Source organism: Doryrhamphus excisus, linkage group LG13 (genome assembly GCF_037039965.1).
Source record: "Doryrhamphus excisus strain RoL-2023G ecotype Guam linkage group LG13, RoL_Dexc_Guam_v1.1, whole genome shotgun sequence".
NCBI lineage: Eukaryota > Metazoa > Chordata > Actinopteri > Syngnathiformes > Syngnathidae > Doryrhamphus > Doryrhamphus excisus.
This window is the reverse complement of record NC_136369.1, coordinates 738,082-765,641: the sequence shown is the minus strand read 5'-3', so window position 1 is coordinate 765,641 and position 27,560 is coordinate 738,082. Positions and strand designations below refer to the sequence as shown.

At 47.7% G+C, this 27,560-nt stretch overlaps 4 protein-coding genes across 4 annotated transcripts; all 4 read right to left on the bottom strand.

The window, feature by feature from the left end:
- Positions 1-949: 949 nt before the first annotated feature.
- Positions 950-26,724, bottom strand: LOC131139731 (uncharacterized). The gene is made up of 6 exons (XM_078795825.1): positions 26,325-26,724; positions 9,836-10,837; positions 7,204-8,520; positions 6,551-6,702; positions 5,239-5,348; positions 950-2,468 (listed from the first exon to the last, which is right to left on the bottom strand). The coding sequence occupies exons 1-6, from the start codon at positions 26,518-26,520 to the stop codon at positions 1,175-1,177; spliced, it is 4,071 nt and encodes a 1,356-aa protein (XP_078651951.1). The 5' UTR covers positions 26,521-26,724; the 3' UTR covers positions 950-1,174.
- LOC131139844 (uncharacterized) lies at positions 13,625-16,777 on the bottom strand. Its single transcript, XM_078795601.1, has 2 exons — positions 16,273-16,777; positions 13,625-14,894 (listed from the first exon to the last, which is right to left on the bottom strand). The coding sequence occupies exons 1-2, from the start codon at positions 16,382-16,384 to the stop codon at positions 13,660-13,662; spliced, it is 1,347 nt and encodes a 448-aa protein (XP_078651727.1). The 5' UTR covers positions 16,385-16,777; the 3' UTR covers positions 13,625-13,659.
- On the bottom strand, positions 17,069-21,882 carry LOC131139713 (uncharacterized). Its single transcript, XM_058089572.2, has 2 exons — positions 21,380-21,882; positions 17,069-19,848 (listed from the first exon to the last, which is right to left on the bottom strand). Exons 1-2 carry the CDS (start codon positions 21,573-21,575, stop codon positions 18,461-18,463), a joined length of 1,584 nt encoding a protein of 527 aa, XP_057945555.2. The 5' UTR covers positions 21,576-21,882; the 3' UTR covers positions 17,069-18,460.
- Positions 22,187-25,901, bottom strand: LOC144901594 (uncharacterized). Its single transcript, XM_078795602.1, has 2 exons — positions 24,634-25,901; positions 22,187-23,291 (listed from the first exon to the last, which is right to left on the bottom strand). Exon 1 carries the CDS (start codon positions 25,884-25,886, stop codon positions 24,738-24,740), a length of 1,149 nt encoding a protein of 382 aa, XP_078651728.1. The 5' UTR covers positions 25,887-25,901; the 3' UTR covers positions 22,187-23,291; positions 24,634-24,737.
- Positions 26,725-27,560: the final 836 nt, after the last annotated feature.

Here is a 27,560-nt window from a genome sequence, read left to right as displayed (position 1 = left end):
TTTACATTCTGTTCCACACTCCACCAGAAGATGGCGGTAATGCACGCCGAAAGTAGTAGTGGTAATAGTAGTAGATCCCAAGCGGTCCCTCATTACGGCCTTACTCCCAACACTAATTTTAGTGTACAAAACACAAGCAGTGGTGATAGTACTCCCAAAGTATAAGACAAAAGGTGACATAAAGACAATAATGACATATCAAACACTAATAATACCAATAATATCAATGGCATAATGAAAGTAAACAAACCCGCTCTGTGCAACACAACTTCCTGCTTCCTGAAAACGGCGTCCAGTAGTTGACGTTGTCGCTCGTTCTCCTCTTTTGTTCTAGAAAGTTCCTCCTCGTACTCTGCTATGGTTCTTTCCAACACTACAAATATTTCTTCAACAGCCGCAGTTAGTCGCTGATTCACCAACGCTCTCAGGATTTGGACCTGACACATTTTCACACGATCCCGACACTTTTCACCCACACTCGGTCTTGGGTAGCAGGTAGCAGGTAACGCACCGCCACACGCTGTCGTCGGTCGACCTGAAACATCTGGCCACATGTCGACCCGCGCATGCGTAGTCTTTTCTTTGTCCTGTTTATGGCGGGTCGCAACAACATTTCGGTGCATAGCGCCACCCAGTGTACCGGAGTGTGCATCGCAGCGTGTAGACGAGGGCGATGTTAGGAGGGAACGAGTGTAAGGCAATGATGGCATGTAAGAGGAGACTCTGACAAGGACTTGCTAGCAGCTAGCAAGCTAAGCATTCAGACGGCTTCTTGGGCAGGAAGTGTGTTGCTGACTGTGCTCCCAACTCCCTCGGCATCACTAACCAGCTCCTCCCTTGGCATTCTGCGCCCCCCCCATCCTCGTGTGTTGTCACGTTTCACTTCCTCTATTTTTATTCTATTTGAACGCCAATCCAACCGTGCATTCTCCATACAGCTTCTTCCTGTTAGTCTGCCTCAGACAACGTAGGTCCCACATGGACGAGAACGCCCACCCGAAGGCCATCAGCAGCGTCTATCTCACAGAAATAAAGCAATCATCGCTGACTTATATTTTATTTGCTTTTCCTATCCATGTTTCTCCAACATAAAAAATATTCCGGCACATACACAGCCATGACGTCAACATGCGATCAACCTTATCCAAGTCCTGCAGCTTCACGTGCTGCTGCTCTAGGGAACACACGTGTGATTGCTCAGCTGGTACTTGTAGGAGAAACCTTCACCGCACACACTGCACCTCAACACTTTCTCTCCCGTGTGTCTCCTCATGTGTCTTTTCAAATTGGGATTTTGCACAAAACCTTTCCCACACTCTGAGCAGGTGAAAGGTTTTTCTCCAGTGTGTATTCTTGTGTGTATCACAAGTGTAGTTCGGTCGAAAAAGCGTTTGTCGCAGACTGAACAGGAATAAAGTTTTTCCCCAGTGTGTTTTCTCAGGTGTCTTTTCAGCAGCTCACTGTGTCCAAAACGTATACCACACACGGAACAGGAGAACGGTTTCTCCCCACTGTGCGTTCTCATGTGTTTTTTCAACACCTGATTTTGTACAAACCTGACACCACAGACTGAACAGGAGAAAGGTTTCTCTCCTGTATGTTTCTTCATGTGTGTTTTCAAACTATGGTTTTGTCTAAAACCTATATCGCAGACTGAGCAGGTAAAAGGTTTCTCTCCAGTGTGCGTTCGCATGTGTGCTATTAAATGTTGATTTCGACCAAAACCCAGACCACACACAGAACAGGCAAACGGTTTCTCTCCAGTGTGTCTTCTTGTGTGCGTTATCAATGTTGACTTCCTAGAGAACGTTTGGTGACAAAATGAGCAGGCAAACGGTTTCTCTCCGGTGTGGCTTCTCATGTGTATGTTGAGAGTGCTGCGGTGATGGAAGCTCTTGTCACAGTGGTGGCATTTCAAGCGTGTGTTGTCAGGGTGACATGTCATATCAGCTGTAGAGTCTTCATCATCATCATCATCAGTGTCAGGAGAGTGTGACGTCGTGTGCTCACTATCTGATAGTGGAGCTAAGAGCTTGTCTGCTGGTGATCCTCCACAGTGGTCTCCATCAGCTTCTGTTGGAGGCTCCGCCTCTCTTTTCTCCTCACCTTCATCCTCATCATCTTCACTCTTCACAATGACACCGATCACTGGGAACTCCTCCGGTCCTTCCGGATGCTCTCCCTCCTGGCTGATGCTGTGCTCCTCCTCTTCCTCTTTAATGTGGGGGGGCCGGGGCTCCTCCTCTTCCTCTTTAACGTGGAGGCGCTGGGGCTCCTCCTCTTCCTCTTTAATGTGGGGGGGCCGGGGCTCCTCCTCTTCCTCCATGATGTGGGGGGGCTGGCATTCTTCCTCTTCCTCTTTAATGTGGGGGGGTTGGGGCCCCTCCTCTTCCTCTTTAACGTGGAGGGGGCGGGGCTTCTCCTGTTCCATCCCAGAGCTCCACTCCTGCTGTTCTTCACCGGCTATGCTGGACAGAAGAGGACAAGAGATGCTTTCATGAAGTCAGGTTTTTATTGGATGAACATCTAAGTGCTTGTAGGCCTGAATGCTCTGTGTGCATGGTATCTCCAAATAAGGACGTGTGAATGATGCGTGTGTCATGCGTATATTGCGTTCCAATTCCCGGCCCCAGCGGTGACAACCTGGCACTGGGAAGGAGATCCACCCCACAATGAGGCTTTATTGATGCTTGGATGTATTTTTGTATTGGAGAGACTATTAAGAAGCAAGTAGTGGTTCTTTTAGACTTGGGACACCATAGGAAGATTCCTGTCAGATCCTGGACATGTCATACTCACCAAGCAGGATGAAAACTAGCCAACTGCTGTCAGTGCTGCTCCAGCCTTTTGTAAAATGGTGCATTCAGGTGCATCACGTAACTTTTGGGACACAAGTTGCCGCGACATTCAGGGACACTTGTGAATGACAGCAAACACGCCCCCATATTTTCTATGCCACTTATTCCCTTGGGGGTGCTGGAGCCTATCCCAGCTGTCTTGGGGAGAGGCGGGGCCCAACCTGGACCAGTGGCCAACCAATCCCGGGGCACATATACCCCAACCACCCCCCCACATTCATAGCTATCAGAAAGTCACCGATGTCTGGCGTTGCACATTGCCGTCTTCACCACAGCTTGGGGGGGGGTGGGGGGGGTGGTCTACCCGAGTTTTTTAAGCCACAAAACAACCACATTTGCATGACCGATGTCAAGGATTGTAATAGCAGACCTCCATGACCACTCTGGGGTCTCCAGCCTCATTAGAAAGTAGGGTTTGGCTGTAGTCTGGAAGTCTTCGGGAGCGCTTGGGAGTGTGACCAATCACAGCGCAGTGGGCGTGCCTGGAGGCAAGTCGTGGGTGGAATACCCCCCCCATGATACCACAATGTTATCAAGGAAAAGAAATACTGGCATTAATTCCACATGAATGCCAAATCAGCCAGAAGCCAAAACGTTTGCCGATGGCTGAAGTGGCAGGCAGTGAGGTTTATGGTTGGTTAGGTTAGTACAATTAGCAGGTTTATGGCTGGTTAGGTTAGTACAATTAGCAGGTTTATGGCTGGTTAGGTTAGTACAATTAGCAGGTTTATGGCTGGTTAGGTTAGTACAATTAGCAGGTTTATGGTTGGTTAGGTTAGTACAATTAGCAGGTTTATGGCTGGTTAGGTTAGTACAATTAGCAGGTTTATGGCTGGTTAGGTTAGTACAATTAGCAGGTTTATGGTTGGTTAGGTTAGTACAATTAGCAGGTTTATGGTTGGTTAGGTTAGTACAATTAGCAGGTTTATGGTTAGGTTAGTACAATTAGCAGGTTTATGGTTGGTTAGGTTAGTACAATTAGCAGGTTTATGGTTGGTTAGGTTAGTACAATCAGCAGGTTTATGGTTGGTTAGGTTAGTACATTTATGACAGAAAAGAAAACTGGAGTAGATATTGGACGTTCCAGCCAAAGTATGTGTTCATGAGTTATCCCCAGCAGCTAACAGCAGGACGTCGCATGTTAGCAATAAACCAAATGGCTTCATAAATATGAAGTGAAATATGAAATAAATATGGAGTAAAACAAGCAAAAGAGCAATGATAAAAAGAAGATCAAAGTGAGATTTCCAAAAACAATGGTTTCGGTGACAGGAAGAGTGAGTACTCTTGCGTTGCCTTGATTGGTCGGCTGGCTGTCTAGCAGCTTGGAGTCGTATTGAGGACAGAACGCTCCTCTGGTTCAAACCTGGCTCGCGGTCCTTAGATGGAGACCGCTTGGACACAATACTGTCCCTGTTGCCACTTGGAGGTTGGTTCATTAACAGCTAATGATCCTTCCCGGAAGGACGTGTTAGCTGCTATGGAGGATTAGCATGTTGATGGCTGCCGTGTGACAGGAGCGTCACTCTTATTTCAACATCTTTTAAGTCTGCGTGACAGAATCAAATCTGCAGGAAAGTGAGCTGCAGACCAGATGGGGAAACGCATGGCGCTGCATCCCAAAATATGGACAACAAAGAAAGAAACAAGCAACTTGGAGCCAGAATGTCAGCAGGTTACTGGAACCGAAATAAATAAATGATTGATTTTGCTCCAAATGCATCTTGCTGCTCTTTGTTTCATGATCACATTCTTAATGTATTTGTCATGTATGCAGGATGCCAGTATACCGTATGTTGGTCCTGCTGGTCTCAGCTCCACCACACCAGCAGAGACCAAAGACCAAGGTAGTGGGAGCAGCCAGCTGGAAAAAACGGCAGAGACCAGCATACGTTGTGTTTTCACGCTGTTGCTGGTCTGGAGACCAGCTACCAGCAAATGGAGCCGCCGGCATGCTAGCAATGACCAGCTAGCATGCTGCTAGCACACCAGCACGAAAACACAACGTATGCTGGTCATACTGGTTTTTCCAGCGGGGTTGTTGGAGAAAGTTCCTCCTCGTACTCTACTATGGTTCCTTCCAACACTACAAATATTTCTTCAACGCTCTCAGCATTCGGACTTGACACATTTTCACACAACCACGACACTTTACACTCACACTCGATCTCCGCTTAGCGACGTTGATCGCTTCCGCGTCTGTTTGCTAGCAGCTAGCAAGCTAAGCTAGCCCGGGAAGCTCCAGTGACGCCGAGACGAGTTGTAGCTTAATAATCCCCGTAGTCGAGTGGCCTACGCGGAATTGGGGCAGAAAAGAGAACAATCGGGGTCCGCTGTCGTCGTCTCGCTTCCTTTTTTCAATCATTTCATGCAAGCTCACCTGAAATAGTCCTGTCTTCCGCCATACCGGCCACCCACGCATGCGCAATGTGGTGCTGTCGTCACGCAAATGCAGCCGTCAATCACATAACGGCAGAGTACCAAAGTAACCTACTAATACATGACCAAATACGGATTCATATACAATAAAAATAGAAGATGACTAGATTGTACGAGGAGGATAAAATGTTGTTCCAAAGATAGCTTCATCAGTCTACCTGATGATCCCACCTGATGATCCCACCTGATGATCCTACCTGATGATCCCACCTGATGATCCTACCTGATGATCCTACCTGATGATCCTACCTGATGATCCCACCTGATGATCCTACCTGATGATCCTACCTGATGATCCCACCTGATGATCCTACCTGATGATCCTACCTGATGATCCTACCTGATGATCCTACCCGATCCTACCTGATGATCCTACCTGATGATCCTACCTGATGATCCTACCTGATGATCCCACCTGATGATCCTACCTGATGATCCTACCTGATGATCCTACCTGATGATCCTACCCGATCCTACCTGATGATCCTACCTGATGATCCCACCTGATGATCCTACCTGATGATCCCACCTGATGATCCTACCTGATGATCCCACCTGATGATCCTACCTGATGATCCTACCCGATCCTACCTGATGATCCCACCTGATGATCCCACCTGATGATCCTACCTGATGATCCTACCCGATTCTACCTGATGATCCCACTTGATGATCCTACCTGATGATCCTACCCGATTCTACCTGATGATCCCACCTGATGATCCTACCTGATGATCCCACCTGATGATCCCACCTGATGATCCCACCTGATTCTACTTGATGATCCCACCTGATGATCTTACCGGATTCTACCTGATGATCCCACCTGATGATCCTACCTGATGATCTTACCCGATTCTACCTGATGATCCCACCTGATGATCCTCCCCGATTCTACCTGATGATCTCACCTGATGATCCATCTGATGACCTTAACTGATGATCCCACCTGATGATCCTCCCCAATTCTACCTAACGATCCCACCTGATGAACCTGTCCATTCCACCTGTGAATTATTATGATCTGATATTTGATTCTTGTGCTGTCCGACCGTGAGCCTTTGTGGGCTGAACGGTTCAGGCCTTCCCTGGTGCTGGCCGAGGACCAGGAAGACTGGACTCCCCTACCGAGACCGCTGCCCCCGCAACCCGGACCCAGAGAAAGCGGAACGGAACTTGAGTGAATTCCAATTTTGGGAAGCCATGTGACTTTCCTGATTGGGCCGCCGGACGTCAGACCGCCAGGAGCTCACCTGCGAACCCGACTTCGGCACGAGACCGTCTTGTCTGGGGTGTGGGGTCTCCTTTCGGCTGCTCCACTGGGCCGCCATAGGACCCGTCTGTCTGGAGAAACCTACCTGGGTCACATTACCCCAGACCACATTGCTCCCCGAAGGACCCGAGTCTGAGAACAAGATCTTAAGCCTTAGTCCTAAACCTGGGTCCCGGACCTGACTCCTAGACTGCGTCCTAGTAGGAGGTCTGATATCTGAGTTCTAGACCTGAGTCTTAGAACTGGGTCTTCAAAATGAGTCTTAGACCTGGGTCCTGGACTTGACTCCTGGACTGAGTCCTAGTACTAGGTCTTATACCCGAGTCCCAGAAATAGGTCTTCGACCTGAGGCTTAGATGAGTCCTAGAACTGGGTCTTCAAACTGACTCTTAGACCTGGGTACTGGACCTGACTCCTGGACTGAGTCCTAGTACTAGGTGTTCGACCTGAGTCTCAGATGAGTCCTAGAAGTGAGTGTTGGAACTGGGTCCCAGACCAGAGTCCTAGACTGGGTCCTCCAACAGCTTTAGTCATTTGCTCTTCATCTGACATGAATAAAGCCCCACGATTGGCTGATTGGTATTTTATTGTTCTTCCTGGAAAGCAATAAAGGCTGAGCTCCATCGAGCAATCATGTGACCTTGTGATGATGTTCAGGTTCAGGATTTGGCATCCCGCCGCCGCTCCCAGGAGCACACGTGTGATTGCTGAGCTGGTACTTGTAGGAGAACCTTTCTCCACACACACCGCAGCCAAACACCTTCTCCCCCGTGTGTCTCCTCATGTGCGTTACGAGTGTTGTTCGGTCTAAGAAGCTTTTGCTGCAGACGGGACAGGAATGAGGTTTTTCTCCCGCGTGTTTGCTCATGTGTCTTTTCAACAGCTGCTTTTGTCCAAAGCCAATCCCACAGATTGAACAGGAGAAAGGTTTCTCTCCGGTGTGCTTCCTCCTGTGGACTTTCAACTGCTGACTTTGTACAAAACCCAAACCACAGACAGAACAAGTAAAAGGTTTCTCTCCGGTGTGTTTCCTCATGTGTGTTTTCAAACTATGATTTTGCCCAAAACCTACGCCGCACACAGAACAGGTGAAAGGTTTCTCTCCAGTGTGTTTCCTCACGTGTGCTATCAGATGTTGATTTCGGACAAAACCCAAACCACACACAGAACAGGCGAATGGTTTCTCTCCTGTGTGTCGTCTTGTGTGCGTTATCAGATTTGACTTTCGAGAGAACGTTTGCCGACAAAATGAGCAGGCAAACGGTTTCTCTCCAGTGTGGCTTCTCATGTGTATGTTGAGAGTGCTGCGGTGATGGAAGCTCTTGTCGCAGTGGTGGCATTTCAAGCGTGTGTTGTCAGGGTGACATGTCATATCAGCTGTAGAGTCTTCATCATCATCATCATCAGTGTCAGGAGAGTGTGACGTCGTGTGCTCACTATCTGATAGTGGAGCTAAGAGCTTGTCTGCTGGTGATCCTCCACAGTGGTCTCCATCAGCTTCTGTTGGAGGCTCCGCCTCTCTCTTCTCCTCACCTTCACCGTCGTCTTCATCATCTTCACTCTTCACAATGACAGCGATCACTGGGAACTCCTCCGGTCCTTCCGGATGCTCTCCCTCCTGGCTGATGCTGTGCTCCTCCTCTTCCTCTTTAATGTGGGGGGGCCGGGGCTCCTCCTCTTCCTCTTTAATGTGGGGAAGCCGGGATTCAGCCTCTTCCTCTTTAACGTGGGGGGGCCGGGGCTCCTCCTCTTCCTCTTTAATGTGGGGGAGCCGGGATTCAGCCTCTTCCTCTTTAACATGGGGAGGCTGTGGATCCTCCTGCTCCATCCTGGAGTGCCACTCCTGCTTAAAGAAACACAATCTGAAGAGGCATCTCCAAATATGAATATCATCTTCTCGTTTCCAGGTGAGGACCCAACTAAGAGAATTGGCCTTCAGCGGGAGAACCTCTTAAAGAATAATGATGAAATGTTATGGAAGTAAACATGGAGTATCAGCGTTAAACGCAGATGCTGCACACAAGTTGGGGTCTTTTCGCTTGCATGTATTTAACCTAAACGCCAGGGGGCAGTGTTTTACCGAGGTGTGAGCAACCGCAACCTTCGTTGACTAGCTAGTTAGCCGTGGTGACTGATGAAACAGTCAACATTCAATATTGATATTAGTACACAATAAGTCCGTCGTCGGTCGTGTAACGGCGTCGTAACTTCAAACCAATAATAATAACAGTAATTCCTTCGATTATTCGTTAAACACTTGAGTGTTAGCGACTTTAATAATGATTACAATGATACAACTCGATCTTCCTGAAACAGCGTCCAGTAGTTCCTCATCTTTTGTTCTAGAAAGTTCCTCCTCGTACTCTGCTATGGTTCTTTCCAACACTACAAATATTTCTTCAACGATTCACCAACCTCTCAGCATTTGGACTTGGCACATTTTCACACAATCACGACACTTTACACTCACTTGATCACTTCCGCGTCTTTGTTAGCAGCTAGCAAGCTAAGCTAGCCCGAGCAGCTCCAAAAGGACACAGAGACAAGTTTGTCTTAACAGTATTGAACAATCGTCACATAAAACATTTCGAGACAAGCGAAGAAGCCGTCTTTTCTCGGGTGAGACAAAATGAATAGTAAAGAATATTACCACTCCAAAAGAACCTCGTTGGACGATGTCGTCGCCTTGCTAACTAAGATAGCAGTGGAAAATAGAGTTGACGCATGCGCAATATGTATCCCTAACTTTCGCGTTTCTCCATTGGCTGGCTAAAAGCTGGGCCGAGAAGCGTAAAAGCGACACGGAGATAAGTTTTGTCCTTGCAGTGATGGGTGATCTCCGCTGGCTTATGTTTGGAGAGAAAAAAAGAACAAACGCGACAACATTATCGCGGCCTTTCTCCGCCGCCTTAGTATAACAGTCCCCTTTAACAAAATGGCGACCTACGCATGCGCAGTCTGATGTTTGGTCAGCGCGTCAGTAGTAGTACTTAGTATTGCTAACAAAACGTACCTGAATGTAAACACCAGAAGAAAGATGAGTTTTAGGTGTGGGCCACGCACACGCACACGCACACGCACACTTAAATGCATTCGTTCACTGTCACTCTGGTCACATGGTTAGCAAAACACGTCATAGTTCATTTGATGTGCTGCCTTTACACGTTGAAAACATACATAAGTACATATAACATATAAGACGGTATATCACAAGACGGTACCCTCAGGAGATCGATACCATCGATATCCTGCTAAAGTCCGCCACTGGCGTGTGTTTTCATATGAATACTCAAAGTTGAACGAGCTCGAAAGTACGTATGGCAGACGGAGCAGGGAAACGGTTTTTCTCCACTGTGCGTTCTTTTGTGCGCTATCAAATATTCATTTTGGGAGAATCTTCTGCTACAGACTGAGCAGGCATACGGTTTCTCTTCGGAGTGCGTTCGCGCGTGCCTCAACCAGTTCGACCGATCCATGAATCTTTTACCACATACTGAGCAGGCAAAAGGTTTCTCCCCAGTGTGCGTTCTCATGTGAACTTTCAAAGAAGACTTTTGAGAAAATGTTTGATGGCAAACCGAGCAGGCAAAAGGTTTCTCCCCAGTATGTACTCTTGTGTGTTCATTCAAATGCGACTTCTGAAAAAATCCTTTCCCACAAACTGAGCAGGTGAAGGGTTTCTCTCCAGTGTGTGTTCTTGCGTGGCTCATCATATGTGACTTGATGAAGAATCTTTTACCACAATCCGAGCACATGAACGCTTTTTCTCCAGTGTGATATCGGGCGTGTCTGCTCAGACTCCTTTTGTGGCCGAAGCTCTTGTCGCAGTGGTGGCATTTCAAGCGTGTGTTGTCAGGGTGACATGTCATATCAGCTGTAGAGTCTTCATCATCATCATCATCAGTGTCAGGAGAGTGTGACGTCGTGTGCTCACTATCTGATAGTGGAGCTAAGAGCTTGTCTGCTGGTGATCCTCCACAGTGGTCTCCATCAGCTTCTGTTGGAGGCTCCGCCTCTCTCTTCTCCTCACCTTCACCGTCGTCTTCATCATCTTCACTCTTCACAATGACACCGATCGCTGGGAACTCCTCCGGTCCTTCCGGATGCTCTCCCTCCTGGCTGATGCTGTGCTCCTCCTCTTCCTCTTTAAGGCGGGGGGGCCGGGGCTCCTCCTCTTCCTCTTTAACCTGGGGGGGCTGTGGCTCCTCCCACTCCATCGTGGAGCTCCAAACCGGCTGCTCAGGGGTAAGAGCTTCATCGCTGACATCTACAGGACAAGAAGACAAAGAGGCTTTGGAGGAGTTGACATGAAGGTGTCTGGAAAGATGAGTGAGTCTACAGTGCCCCTGCTGGTGGCGGCCTGGTACTGCACTCCAGCGTGCCACCATTTGCCTGACTCCAGTGGTTCTCAATGATTCTGTGGCCTGCCGCTCGACGAAGTCACTCAGTCACTCAAGGAGTTTTTGCTTCCAATGGCTTCCATCGCTCCTCTTCATAGCACGTGTCCATCATTCGTACATCTGCTCCTCCAAAGGTTGTCTCAGGTGCGGGCGGCCTGACATGCCCGCTTTCCCCAATGGAGGAATGGCCGCATCCCCCCCTGGATGACGTTACTGCGTCTGCTACTCTTCTCCCTCAGCTTCTCTCTGGAAGGCACTTTGACTTCTGGGACGCCTCCCCTTCCCCACCTACGACCCCTCCCCTTCCCCACCTACGACCCCTCCCCTTCCCCACCTACGACCCCTCCCCTTCCCCACCTACGACCCCTCCCCTTCGCCACCTACGACCCCTCCCCTTCCCCACCTACGACCCCTCCCCTTCCCCACCTACGACCCCTCCCCTTCCCCACCTACGACCCCTCCCCTTCCCCACCTACGACCCCTCCCCTTCCCCACCTACCTCTGGGCATGCCTCTACCTTTGGGAGGATAAGTACTTTTCATCTTCAGGCTACATCACTGTTGGACCACAGTCATCCCTCGCTACATCACTGTTGGAACTTGGTCCTCCCTCGCTACATCACTGTTGGACCACAGTCATCCCTCGCTACATCACTGTTGGAACTTGGTCCTCCCTCGCTACATCACTGTTGGACCACAGTCATCCCTCGCTACATCACTGTTGGAACTTGGTCCTCCCTCGCTACATCACTGTTGGAACTTGGTCGTCCCTCGCTACATCACTGTTGGAACTTGGTCCTCCCTCGCTACATCACTGTTGGACCACAGTCATCCCTCGCTACATCACTGTTGGAACTTGGTCCTCCCTCGCTACATCACTGTTGGAACTTGGTCGTCCCTCGCTACATCACTGTTGGAACTTGCTCGTCCCTCGCTACATCACTGTTGGAACTTGGTCGTCCCTCGCTACATCACTGTTGGAACTTGGTCGTCCCTCGCTACATCACTGTTGGAACTTGGTCCTCCCTCGCTACATCACTGTGGGGGTGGTGTTGCCAGGCGACACAGGCGTGTCTCCATCAGACATGACATTTCTTCTGTCCAATATAAAACTCAATAGAAAATGGAAGACTTTTAAGGCCGCGAAACCGAAATGCGTGGCGAGACGTCTTGAAAGACTTTATCATGGTGATAAAGGAAAGTAAACAAACCTGCTTCCTGCTTCCTGAAAACGGCGTCCAGTAGTTGACGTTGTCGCTCGTTCTCCTCTTTTGTTCTAGAAAGTTCCTCCTCGTACTCTGCTATGGTTCTTTCCAACACTACAAATATTTCTTCAACAGCCGCAGTTAGTCGCTGATTCACCAACGCTCTCAGGATTTGGACCTGACACATTTTCACACGATCCCGACACTTTACACTCACACTCGGTCTCTGCTTCGCGATGTGGATCACTTCCGCGTCTCTTTGTTAGCAGCTAGCATGCTAAGCTAGCCCGAGGAGCTTCAAAGTGCTGACGTAAGGAATAACTTGATTCTAACCGTTGCTAACCTGCTCAAAATGGCGACCAGCGCATGCGCAGCGGAGAATCTACAATCACAAACGAGTTCAATTGTACTGTTTTCCCTGAATTGGGACTGACAGGTATTCGTTCGCATTTATTCCGTTGACTTTCTGGCGCCTGCCTTCTTCTCCCGGATATGTTGACAAACATATGATTTTATATCCTATTTTATATTTTGTGTTCTTGTTTACATCTGCAAACAAGGCTGACAACAAAATGGCTCTCTAAACTTGAATTCCTTCCACTTGGAATCTTTTTATTTCATGTAACCCATGGCCTTGCCAACCTTGGGTCTGAAATATTGCTTTATTGTTGTTTATGATTAATATGGCTTACTAGCAAAACACTGTGATGTACTGCAGCCGTGTACTATTGATGCCTCAGTGACACAGTACTTCATTCTTATTGTGTTTTAGCACCAGCTAGACTAGCAAGACCTCCACTCAACGGCCCTCGTCTCCAGTATCTATGAAAGCAAATGGAGTTTGGATCAACTGCACGGCCCGAAGAGGCGATACAACCGTCCTATTACGGTATTATCTTTGTCGGCAGCTAGCAAGCTACGTTTAAGATGCTCGTCCATGCAGCATTTAGGATCCTTCCTCCAACTGGAGACGAGACAAAACGCGGCAGCGATCTCGTCGTCTTGCTAACTTTCTCCCAGTCGTTTCGTTGCGACCTTGTCCAAAGTAGCCGAACATGGCGACCGACGCATGCGCACCTGTGATGTGCACTTCAGCTTTCTTCTTGAAATGTGCTTTTAACAACTTTATTGACATTGGACTGTCCCGCTTCCCTGCAACCTCATTTTTACATTTATTTTTCATATGATTACATTTACAAAAGTCTTCCTCCTACGTCTCACCTCGATGCTGGGAAAGGTGTTACTCATTCCATACGTTCATGATTCCAAGTCAAATGCTATCAGGACAACATGGCAGGAAGGAGGCCAAGTGGAATGAACGTCGGTCCGCATCGTTGGGCCAAGATGACCTCCAGGTGACCTCAAGCAGAACAACAAGTGACACGGATGGCAAGGATGTATTTCTTTACTTCATCATGGACTTACACCTTATTGGACAAACTAGCCCCCCCCCCGCTTTATATCAGGATGTGTAACGTGATACTTTCAGGGATGGATATTAGCGTTACACCGAACAGCGTCGCCGGCGTGTGTTTTTAAATGTTTCCTCAATCCCGAACGAGCACGAAAGTGTGTATGACAGACAGAGCAGGGAAATGGTTTCTCACCTGTATGTGTTCTTTTGTGCTCTATCAAATATATATTCTGAGAAAAACTTTTATGGCAGACCGAGCAGGCGTGTGGTTTTTCCCCTGTGTGTGTTTGCGTGTGTCTTATCCAAGTCGAACGATGAGTGAACTTTTTGCCACACACCAAGCAGGCAAAGGGTTTCTCTCCAGTGTGTGTTCTCACGTGTCTTATCAAAGACGACTTGAGGGAGAACGCTTGGCAACACACCGAGCAGGCGAAGGGTTTCTCTCCGGTGTGTATTCGTATGTGTTCTTGCAAATGTGACTTCTGAAAGAAGCCTTTCCCACAAACCGAGCAAACGGAGCAAGCAAACGGTTTCTCCACAGTGTGTGTTCTTGAGTGGGCTGTCAAATGTACCTTCTGGGAGAACCTCTTACCACAAACTGAGCACATGTATGGTTTCTCTCCTGTATGCTTTCTCATGTGTCTTTTGAGAGTTGAATTGTCACCAAACAAATTCCCACATTTACCGCATTTGAAGTCCTTGACGCCCGTGTGGCTTCTCATGTGTCTTTTCAGGTTCCCCTTCCTGCCGAAGCTCTTGTCGCAGTGGTGGCATTTCAAGCGTGTGTTGTCAGGGTGACATGTCATATCAGCTGTAGAGTCTTCATCATCATCATCATCAGTGTGCTCACTATCTGATAGTGGAGCTAAGAGCTTGTCTGCTGGTGATCCTCCACAGTGGTCTCCATCAGCTTCTGTTGGAGGCTCCGCCTCTCTCTTCTCCTCACCTTCACCATCGTCTTCATCATCTTCACTCTTCACAATGACACCCATCACTGGGAACTCCTCCGGTCCTTCCGGATGCTCTCCCTCCTGGCTGATGCTGTGCTCCTCCTCTTCCTCTTTAAGGTGGGGGGGCCGGGGCTCTGCCTCTTCCTCTTTAAGGTGGGGGGGCCGGGGCTCCGCCTCTTCCTCTTTAATATGGGGGGGCTGTGGCTCCTCTTCTTCCTCTTTAATGTAGGGGGGGTGGGGCTCCTCCTCCTCTTTAAGGTGGGGTGGCTGTGGCTCCCCTGCTTCCTCTTTAAGGGAGGGGGGCTGTGGCTCCTTCCGGTCCAACCTGGAGCTCCACTCGCGATGTTGACGGACGCCTGCAGGGAGAGGACAAAGGTGCTTTAGAGGTGTTGCCAGTGGGCAAATACGAGTGGAGACAAGCAGCGTGGAGCCATGGTTTGGTCAGAAAGGATGGAAGGCCGGGAAGGATGGAAGGATGGGAAGGACAGGAAGGATGGGAAGGACAGGAAGGACTGGAAGGATGTAAGAACGGGAAGAACGGGAAGGACGGGAAGGATGGAAGGACGGGAAGGACAGGAAGGACGGGAAGGACGGGAAGGACGTAAGAACGGGAAGGACGGAAGGATGGAAGGACGGGAAGGATGGGAACGACAGGAAGGACGGGAAGGATGTAAGAACGGGAAGGACGGGAAGGATGTAAGAACGGGAAGGATGGAAGGATGGGAAGGACGGAAGGATGGGAAGGACGGGAAGGATGGGAAGGATGGGAAGGATGGGAAGGATGGGAAGGATGGGAAGGATGGAAGGACGGCAGGATGGGAAGGACGGAAGGATGGGAAGGACAGGAAGGATGGAAGGACGGGAAGGACGGAAGGATGGAAGGATGGAAGGATGGAAGGATGGGAAGGACGGAAGGATGGAAGGACGGAAAGATGGGAAGGACGGAAGGATGGAAGGACGGAAGGATGGGAAGGACAGAAGGATGGGAAGGATGGAAGGACAGAAGGATGGGAAGAACGGGAAGGACGGAAGGATGGAAGGACGGAAGGATGGGAAGGACGGGAAGGATGGAAGGACAGAAGGATGGGAAGGACGGAAGGACAGAAGGATGGAAGGACAGAAGGATGGGAAGGACGGAAGGACAGAAGGATGGAAGGACAGAAGGATGGAAGGACAGAAGGATGGAAGGACAGAAGGATGGAAGGACAGAAGGATGGAAGGACAGAAGGATGGAAGGACAGCTAGCTGGACAAGCCGATGAAGTCACCATACACGCTTCTTATGGTTAAGTTGGAGGTTGCTAAAAAGAAACACCACCAGGTTGTTCAAAGTGCAGCCCAGGGACCAGTTTATGAACTTTATTATTAATAATGAGATGATGATGATGATGATGATGATGACGATGACGATACCAGGACATTATGAAGAAGATAGGTTAGATGTCGGCTCCATCCAACCTCTGACTGAGATGAAGCTCTCACCTTTCATCATAGAAGACGTTCCTACCAATACACACCAATCAGCGTGATGGATGGTGGGTTGGGAGTTTTTTTTTCCATCTGGAGAGGCCATGGGGGGGGGGCATTTATTTTCTAACTCAACTGCTGGGAAAGTGTTACCGGCGACAAAGCAGGAAAGTTGTTTTAATTATCTTCTAAGACGTCTAAAGTGCCTTTGTCGATAATGTTGACAAGTAATAATAATAATGATAATAATAATAAGAGTGAAACTAACCTGCTCCGTCTTGGTGCTTCCGGGAAAAAGCATCCAGTCGTCGACGTCGTCGCTCCTTCTCGTGTTTTTTGAGAGAAACTTCCTCCTTGTACTCTGCTAATCTTTCGCACATTTAGCTCCCCTTTCTCTCTTTGTCCGGTTTGGGACGTCTGGCTAACTTCTCCGTCTCTTTGTTAGCAGCTAGCCAGCTAAGCTAGCCCGAGAAGCTTTCAAGTGACGCGGAGAAGAAGTTTTATCCCAGCAGTAATTGTACTCGCTGTACTCTCCGTGTACTCTCTCACACGGAACATGGAGCGAAAGGACAACAAACGCAGTAACAATCTCGTCTTCTTGCTAACCTCTTTTCCAAGCCCCTCCTTGCATCCGCACCGAAGATTGTCGTCCAAGATGGCGACCGACGCATGCGCAGTGTCACTTGACTTGTCTTGACTGCGTTCCACTATCCCGGCATTTTGATGGACGCTTGAAGGGTTTAGTGGGATTTTTGGAACGTCGTAGTTGCTTTGTTTTCTTCAGGACTAACCGTCTTTTTATAACTTGGAATAAAAAACCGCCTTCTCTTCTTCTTCTTCGACAAACTGCAGCTCCAAGTATTGTTGTTCCGAGCTGCTGTTCCATGTGTAAGCTGTAGAGGGCAGTCAGGGTCAGCGTGCTGGTTAGAGCCAAATATTTATACGTATCAATTCATTCATTCACTAAAAATGTGACTTTTGCTTCCAACGACCTGACCCCCCCCCCCCCCCAACCACCCAGTGGTCTCACTCCGGGTACAGAGTTCCAGAAGACAAACATGTTATTGGTAAGGATTTATTGGTATTGGTATGTTATTGGTAAGGATTTATTTATTTGCATACACATTTTTCCTATGTTCTGTGTTGCCTAGGTCAGGGGTCAGCAAACCATGGCTCCAGAGCCGCATGTGGCTCCCTTTACAATGCGCAAACATTTTTTTTAACACCCGAGGAGGGAAAATGCACATCATTGTCATGAGTTTAAAAAAAAAACAATCCTATTTTCTGTGGGACCATGAAGGCATCCTGGCTGAGTTCTGACTGGTGATTGGATGATATTCAGTTCTCTCCCTCACAGGTAAACATGGAGGACAAATGTTGTACTTTCCTAGAGCTTTTTGACATTGCTCAAAAATACATGACAGATCGTTTCAAAAAAAAAAAACAGCACCAGAGTAAAGAAATCATGAACGTTGAAGTAAGTAAGTAATTGGCACATACATTTATGGAAGTTTATCTCCAATACTAGCAAGAGTACTACAACTTGTCTTTTCTTATCTAAACTACTTTGATACCCCCAAATTTGACCATGGGAGCCTCAATCGGCTCAGCACGTGATCTCATCCCAGCTGTTGGTCACCAGCTGGTTTAACTAAGACGATAGCATGCTAACCTACTGGTTGGCATCCCTTACATATTCCCGTTGAACCAAGATGATAGCATGCTAACCTACTGGTTGGCATCCCTTACATATTCCCGTTGAACCAAGATGATAGCATGCTAACCTACTGGTTGGCATCCCTTACATATTCCCGTTGAACCAAGATGATAGCATGCTAACCTACTGGTTGGCATCCCTTACACATTCTCGTTGAACCAAGATGATAGCATGCTAACCTACTGGTTGGCATCCCTTACACATTCTCGTTGAACCAAGATGATAGCATGCTAACCTACTGGTTGGCATCCCTTACACATTCCCGTTGAACCAAGATGATAGCATGCTAACCTACTGGTTGGCATCCCTTACATATTCCCGTTGAACAAAGATGATAGCATGCTAACCTACTGGTTGGCATCCCTTACACATTCCCGTTGAACCAAGATGATAGCATGCTAACCTACTGGTTGGCATCCCTTACACATTCTCGTTGAACCAAAATGATAGCATGCTAACCTATTGGTTGGCATCCCTTACACATGCACAGTCACTGCACTTCTATTTTCTTCTTAGACTTTAGGAGACCTTGTCTTAAATCCATGTTTTGCGGCTCCTTTAGTGGGCAAAGGAGTAAAATGGCTCTCATAGTAAAGGTTGCCGACCCCTGACCTAATTTAGGAAAGAAATCACACGAACACTTAGTCATATCTACCGTGGAAGCTTAAGTCATCAACCCAGCACGTGCATGTGTGTCTCCACGCATGCAGCACCATCTTTACAATCAGTGTCAGCACACTCAGGGGTCAATGTCATCGATATTGTCGCCCGTGTGTTTCGCCAAAGCTAACCCATTATGGACGCCGTCTTTGGCGCCCTTGTGTGTTTTTCGGTGCGCTATCAAATATTCATTTTGAGAGAATCTTTTGTTGCAAACTGAACAAGCATATGGTTTCTCTTCAGTGTGCGTTCTCGTGTGCCTTAACCAATTTGAGCGGTAACTGAATCTTTTATCACACACTGAGCAGACAAAAGGTTTCTCCCCAGTGTGCGTTCTTGCGTGTATTATTAAATAGGACTTTTGGGAGAAGGTTTGGTGACAGACAGAGCAGGAAAAAGGTTTCTCCCCGGTGTGCGTCCTCGTGTGCTCTTCCAAATGTGACTTCTGAAAGAATCCTTTCCCACAGGCTGAACAGGCGAACGGTTTTTCTTGCGTGTGCGTTCTGGCATGTCTCAGCCAAGTAGACCGATGACTGAATCTTTTACCACACGTTGTGCAAGGAAAAGGTGTCTCCCCAGAGTGCATCCTCCTATGTTTTAACAAAGACGACTTTTGAGAGAAGGTTTGGTGGCAGGCGGAGCAGGCAAACGGTTTCTCCCCGGTGTGTCTTCTGGAGTGCTCTTTCAGATGCGACTTTTGAGAAAATGTTTGGTGACACACTGAGCAGGCAAAAGGTTTCTCCCCAGTGTGTGTTCTTAAGTGTTCTTTCAGGTGTGAATTGTCAAAGAATCCTTTGCCACAGACTGTGCAGGCGAAAGGTTTCTCTGTAGTGTGTACTTTGGAGTGTTCTTTCAAAAGTGACTTTTGAAAGAATTCTTTATTACAGACTGAGCAGGCATATGGTTTTTCTCCAGCATGCGTTCCTGCGTGTCTTATCCAAGTTGAGCGATGGGTGAACCTTTTATCGCACACTGAGCAGGCAAAAGGTTTCTCCCCAGTGTGTATCCTAGCGTGCTCTTGCAAGTGTGGCTTCTGAGAAAATCTTTTACCGCAAACTGAGCACATAAATGGTTTCTCTCCTGTGTGTGTCCTCATGTGTCTTTTCAGATAACAACGGGAATGGAAGCTCTTGTCGCAGTGGTGGCATTTCAAGCGTGTGTTGTCAGGGTGACATGTCGTATCAGCTGTAGAGTCTTCATCATCATCATCATCAGTGTCAGGAGAGTGTGACGTCGTGTGCTCACTATCTGATAGTGGAGCTAAGAGCTTGTCTGCTGGTGATCCTCCACAGTGGTCTCCAGCGGCTTCTTCTTCATCCTCACTCTTCACGAGGACGCCAATCACTGGGACCTCCTCCTGTCCTGGTTCACCCTCTTCCTCTTTAACGTGGGGGGGCCGGGGCTCCTCCTGCTCCATCATGGAGCTCCAGTCGTGCTGCTCAAGGGGAAGATGTTCCTCACTGACGTCTGCATGACACAGGAAGACAAACGGGTTCTGAAAGGTGCTAGGATTGGTTTCACCAATATTGCCATCTGGGGTATGTTGACGCTAATCTTTGTCACGTGTTTTTCCAAGGCTGCAGACCAAAGCAAACATCCACTGACACGTCCATCTGTTGGCATCGGTGCCCTGGAAGCAGACCGCAACCCTAAACCGGATCACATGGGCATCGAGAGTGAAGGTCAGATGGTCTTGCAAGAGACCACAGCCTTCCCTTCGCTGCTGCCGTGTTTGGCCTGATTGACACATTGGACCGCCACGAGCCACGTGGCCTCAAATGCGTCTTACGTTCTTAGCCGTGCAATCGAAACAGCCAGTTATGGAAAACGAAATTAACTTTTGTTATCGGTTGAATGTTGTTGAGCATTTTGGATTCTGTAAGCCATTTTAGGATTGAAAGATGTTTATTGTCTTCACTTTAGGGGGGGGGCTTTTAAAGTAACATAAAATAATCATTTGAGTTAATCATGTCAAAAGAGAGACTGCACGGTGAACGAGTGGTTAGCACGCAGGCCTCACGGCTGGGAGACCCGAGTTCAATTCCACCCTGGGCCATCTATGTGTGGAGCTTGCATGTTCTCCCTGTGCATGCGGGTACTCCGGCCCCCCCCCCATCCCAAAAACATGTCAGCTTCATGGGCCACTCCAAAGAGTCCATAGGTATGAATGTGGGGGGGAATGGTTGTTTGTCTATATGTGCCCTGGGATTGGCTGGCCCCCAGTCCAGCTGGGATAGGCTCCAGCACCCCCGCGACCCTCGTGAGGATAGAAAATGAATGTCAAAATAGAATCCAATTAAAATGTTTGTCAATGAATGTGACAGATATATTTGTAACATCTGCTGATCATGAACAAAACAAAACATAACTTTTAGTTCAACCCCTTTTAATAATTTCATTATGTTCTTTCAACATTTTTGAAATTAACAAAATAACCTAAACAATACTGCAAAATGTGTATCAGATTATGTGCAAAATAAACTGTAAAAGGTCAATGCGGGTAACTAACTACTAATAAAAACCCGTTTACAAATCGTTCATTTTTCATGATCCGTCATCTTGACAGCTCAGATGCGACACGAGTACCCGTGAGTCAGCGAAACCCGAGTCTTTATTGATGAGTCACCTCATGAAACCGGAGGCTGCGTCGCGCACCGGTGAGTCAGCGAAACCCGAGTCTTTATCGATGAGTCACGCAGTGAAACCGGAGGCTTCGTCGCGAAACTGAGTCAGCGAAAGCCGAGTCTTTGTCAGGTACCCGTAAGCCAGCGAGGTACCCCAGACGAGATTTCAAGAGTTTGGAGCAATCCGTTTATGACTCACGCACCTCTACCCTAAATGACCTTACTGTTACTGCATACAAAACACATTCTGTAGTTTCGGCAATGAAATAGTGGAACACAAAACATGGCAACAAAGGGAACGTATACGGAGTCACTGAAAAGACAAATAATGTTAGCGTCGGTAAGCTCTTTTCAGGATCATGTTGTGAACCAACCTTCTCTGCACAGGCCAACCTGATGCTTCCTGAAGACGGCGTCCAGTAGTTGACGTTGTCGCTCGTTCTCCTCTTTTGTTCTAGAAAGTTCCTCCTCGTACTCTGCTATGGTTCTTTCCAACACTACAAATATTTCTTCAACAGCCGCAGTTAGTCGCTGATTCACCAACGCTCTCAGGATTTGGACCTGACACATTTTCACTGAATCACAAATACTTTATCCCCACACTTGAACTCCGCTCGACGACACGTTCGGCTGCCGAGCTGACGTGGAGTGACAAAAAGTAGTACAAAATGGCGTCAGACGCATGCGCGGTGCGGATCGTTAACTTCCGCTTCTCGTTGTTAGCAGCTAGCCGACTAGGAAGCCTCAAAGAGACGCCGAAACCAGTTTTGTCTTTATTTCTTAAATAGCAGTGTCAGTCGCGTACGCGGGTATGAAGCGAAAAGAGGACAAACGCGGTCACGATCTCGTCGTCTTGCTGACTCTGTTTTCAAGCCTTTCGGTTGGGGCAAAATGGCGGCCGACGCATGCGCACTTTCGCAGTGTGACGTTTTATTTTCGTCCCACTCTTGAATGTTGACGGAAGGTTGACGGCTTCTGTGGGGTTTCTGGAACGTCATAGTTACGTCATAGTTACGTCATAGTTACGTCATTTCACAGTTGGAGGACATTTGAGGTCCTCGGCATGAAAATCAATCACAGAATCCATGAAAAAATATGAATACAAGCAGTTGTTCACTCAATTGTAATTCTACTTTCAAGCAAAGGAAATGGACACATTTTTGATATTGTTTCATATTGCATCATCTAATATATATAGAATATAAATATGTTCTATATGTTATATGCTATATGATATCTTGTGTCCTTATATCTTATATCTTGTGTCCCGCCCCAAATTGTCTCATTCCATTAATAACGGCCTGTTTTACCACCACACAGTGACAGTGACCCTCGTGAGGAAAAAGCGGTAGAAAATGAATGAATGAATGAATGGATAACGGCTCTCACTGTGGTTGGCTAGAGTCCCAGCTTTATAACCATTTCCACACTCAACTACGCCTCAACTACTTTCTTTCTCATTTGTTCTCGAATGTCTTCAGACGCCAGCATGCTGTCCAGCCATGGAGTATCTTGGTCTGGGCCACATTGTCCGGCAGGTCCTCTTTAAGGGATTATTGATTGACAGGTGTGGCACTCTGGTGTGATAAACCACAATGAAGTCACGTTTGCCACACAGTCCACAGGTTTGGACTCTTTTTTGACTTATATAACAAAAAGTTCAATAAAAAGGCAAATGTACTTTTTCTCTTCGTATTTGGACTTCATTCTTGTCAAAGTCTTGCTGCTTTTTCCTTCGCTTTTCTGATGAAATGTACGTGGGACGCCCCAGAGACAGGATCGTCCTGCAGTCCACTCACCACAGCCACCAGGGACCTAAACAGGAAGCCCCACCCCAAACTGAAGAAGCTGTGTGGGTGAAAGGTGAAGATGAAAAGTGTGTATTCTTGTGTGTGTTTTGCCAATGTGGCACATGAGAACATCTTTTGCATCTGCAAACTGAGCACATGAACGGTTTCTCTTCTGTGCGCCCTCCGAGGTGTGTTTTGGGACAACAACAGGAATTCAAGGTTTTGTTGGGAGAGCATTCCCAACGTTGGCAGCGGGACACCACATCAGCTTTAGAGGTTTCATCATCGTTGGACATTTGGCCCTCTGATGGTGGAGCCAAGAGCTTGTCTGCTTGGGATCCTCCACAGTGGTCTCCATCAGCGTCTTCTTCATCAAGTCCTTCAAAATGCTCTTGCTCTGTCTCCTCCTGTTCCTCTTTAATGTGGGGGGGCTGTGTCCCCCCCTGCTTCACCTGGAGCTCCATCCGTGCCTCAGGGGGAAGATCTTCACTGATGTCTGCAGAAGACCAACGATAGAGGAGTGGTTGTGTTAGAGAGGATCTCCTTTGGATGCAATCAAAGTCGTCTCCTGGTTGCAGCCATTTTGAATTGAAATTAACAGCCGCGTTAGTGATTCTCCAAGCTCTCAGCGTTTGGACTTGACACATTTTCACACAATCACACCCCATCTCTGCTTCGCCATGTTGACCACTTCCGCGTCTGCGCCAGAAACCAACAAGCACGGGCGGAGAGTCGCCTTGTCTGAAATGGCGACCCAAGCGTGCGCAGTAGGTGTTGCTGACTTTGGCGTCTTTGTTAGCAGCTAGCAGGCTAAGCTAGCAGGCTAAGCTAGCCTATGATGCTTCAAAAGGACAGTAATTGAGGATGTATGTAACATGTATGTAACATGTATGTAACATGTATGTAACATGTATGTAACATGTATGTAACATGTATGTAACATGTATGTAACATGTATGTAACATGTATGTAACATGTAACTCATATAACGTGCAGAAGACAAGAAAGGCGGTCACAGTCTTTTTTCTCTCTCAAGCCTTTTCTTGCAACCTTAAAATCGTAGTCTAAAATGGTGGCCGACGCTTGCGCATTTCCGCAGTACGACGTTTCGCTTGCATTGTCAAAGCCACAATTGGCCAACATTTAACATAATCCACGTAAAACTGATGGACCAAGTACTAATATTTTACTTCAAACTTGTTACCGTCTGTCGTAGGATCAGATCCTTTCACGTGCACCAGGATACCACGTCTATCCTTCGTGATACCATGTCTATCCTTCATGATACCACGTCTATTCTTCATGATACCACATCTGTCCTTCATGATACCACGTCAGTCCTTCATGATACCACGTCAGTCCTTCATGATACCACGTCAGTCCTTCATGATACCACGTCAGTCCTTCATGATACCACGTCTATCCTTCATGATACCACGTCAGTCCTTCATGATACCACGTCTATTATTCATGATACCACATCTGTCCTTCATGATACCACGTCTATCCTTCATGATACCATGTCTGTCCTTCATGATACCACGTCTATCCTTCATGATACCACGTCAGTCCTTCATGATACCACGTCAGTCCTTCATGATACCACGTCAGTCCTTCATGATACCACGTCAATCCTTCATGATACGTCAACCCTTTATGATACCACGTCAAGCCTTCATGATACCACGTCAACCCGTCATGATACCACGTCAACCCGTCATGAGACCACGTCAACCCGTCATGAGACCACGTCCTTCATGGCACGACCATTGCTGACATACATGTCACTTCACTTTTCACTTTCCTTTTCTTTGACAAACCCAAAAAAAGACACCCGCCTCATCCTTGGGAGCCGCCATGAAGTCCTTCCTCGATCCAGGATCTGGTGGTCAGCGATGTTTATTCCGGCAAGATGTTGGTGGTAGAAGGAGGAACGGCTGCATTAGGACGCGCTGTTGCCGCTGTGGGTCTTTATGTGCTTCCTCAGCGAGGAGCGATCCCGAAATCTTGTGTCACACGCGGTGCAGGAGAAGGGCTTCTCATTGGTGTGTCTTCTCATGTGATTACTCAAAGCTGAACGATCACGGAAATATGTATGGCAGATGGCGCAAGGAAAGGGTTTCTCTCCCGTGTGTGTCCTTCTGTGCGCTATCAAATATTCATTCTGAGAGAATCTTTTATTACAGACTGAGCAGGCGTATGGTTTTTCTCCCGTGTGCGTCCGCGTGTGTCTGATCCAAGTCGAGCGATGTGTGAACCTTTTCCCGCACACCGAGCAGGCAAATGGTTTCTCCCCGGTGTGGGTTCTAGTGTGTATGATCAAAGATGCCTTGCGAGAGAATGTTTGGCGACAAATTGAACAAGCAAATGGTTTCTCTCCAGTATGCGTTCTTGTGTGCCTTATCAAATGTCCCTTTATAGAGAATGTTTTCCCGCAATCCGAGCACATGAATGGTTTCTCTGCGGTGTGACATCTCATATGTCGCTTCAGATTTCTCTTCTTGCCGAAGCTCTTGTCGCAGTGGTGGCATTTCAAGCGTGTGTTGTCAGGGTGACATGTCATATCAGCTGTAGAGTCTTCATCATCATCATCATCAGTGTCAGGAGAGTGTGACGTCGTGTGCTCACTATCTGATAGTGGAGCTAAGAGCTTGTCTGCTGGTGATCCTCCACAGTGGTCTCCATCAGCTTCTGTTGGAGGCTCCGCCTCTCTCTTCTCCTCACCTTCACCGTCATCTTCACTCTTCACAATGACACCCATCACTGGGAACTCCTCCGGTCCTTCCGGATGCTCTCCCTCCTGGTTGATGCTGTGCTCCTCCTCTTCCTCTTTAATGTGGGGGGGCCGGGGCTCCTCCTGCTGATCGGGAAGACCTTCTTCACTGACACCTGCTGGACACAGGAAGACATACATGTTAGGGTTGGTCATAGCTCCAGGTATGGTGTCCCATTTCACACAGAGCCTCCAAGTATTTGATAAAAGACCTTCCTGGGATACAAGCGAGCAGGACGTGTGGGGAACGCCACTGTAAGCAAAGCATCTCAGTTTGGACTGCATGTTAGAAGACAAAAAAATATCTTCTTCACTCATTCAATCCAAAGACGACCCCTTTAGGGGCGGCCATTTTCTTCCAAGGCACACAGAATATTGTGTTCTATGGTTATATAAACATGGGAAGTCCCAGAAGGAAGATTAGACTCCCGTCTAGTAACCAGCAGTGGATCCTCCAGCAGGAAAGAAAGCCCCACTTCCACTTTGGCCAATAGTTGCTGGGGTCGCTGTGTGGCCTGCTCGCCAACCACTCTGCAGAAAAATAACATATGAGCTCGATGCCTGGAATAAAGCTACTTCCTCTGCACGTAATTAGCACGTAATATGCTAATTCATAGAACCGGAATAGAACAATTCACGCCACTTTGCTATTTTGTACACATGCTAAGTATATTATAGTATCTTTATAGAATCTTAAGTATAAGAAAAACGTGCATCTTAGCAGCATGTAGATTCACGCGTACTCGGTAAACAAACCTGCTCTGTGCAACACAACTTCCTGCTTCCTGAAAACGGCGTCCAGTAGTTGACGTTGTCGCTCGTTCTCCTCTTTTGTTCTAGAAAGTTCCTCCTCGTACTCTGCTATGGTTCTTTCCAACACTACAAATATTTCTTCAACAGCCGCAGTTAGTCGCTGATTCACCAACGCTCTCAGGATTTGGACCTGACACATTTTCACACGATCCCGACACTTGGCGTGTGTTGCTATCTTCCGCGACTCTCTGTTAGCAGCTAGCAAGCTAAGCTAGCCCGAGAAGCTTCAATGAGGAGTATTTATCCTGACATGAGGAATTAATAACGTGTTCGTGCTGGTACGTGTGCTGTGGGAAGCTAACACAATAACACCGAGGAGCAACGACGCCATCTTGTTTGTGAGGGGGAAACTACGGCAACCGCACTTGGACAAACGACGTCGACTCGCGCTTGCCGCTTTCATTTCCGTGAAAGTCATTCATCAAAATGACGAAAAAGACAACTACACAACACAGACATACAAAGGTACAGCTACACAACACAGACATACAAAGGTACAACTACACAACACAGACACACAAAGGTACAACTACACAACACAGACATACAAAGGTACAGCTACACAACACAGACATACAAACAACTACACAACACAGACATACAAAGGTACAACTACACAACACAGACATACAAAGGTACAGCTACACAACACAGACATTGTGTTTTTGTGCTTAGCGTGTGCTGGCAGACATTCTCGGGTCACGTGCGGAAATCGTTCATTCTGTGCACGTTGTCTTACCATGTTTTTCTTGAGGTATGTCTTCTCTGCTTCAGGCCCTCAGTGATGAATGTTTTCTGTGAAATGGGTTTCACACGGAAAGCGTAGGTGACAGCACTTTCACAAAGGCCACCTTAGAAAGTCGACCTGCTTTTATTTTGTCAAATGTTTTTCCACGACCACATGCACACTAACAAAAGTAATCATTGACTTCTATTTTATGCTTTTGTTCTTCCATCATCTTCCTGTCAAAGTTCACATTAGCACACGTGTGTAGAAACATCACATCAACATATTAGTGTGACACGGACCATCCATCCATCCATCCATCCATCCATCCATCCATCCATCCATCCATCCACCCATCCATCCATCCACCCATCCATCCTTCCATCCATCCATCCATCCATCCACCCATCCATCCATCCATCCATCCATCCTTCCACCCATCCATCCACCCA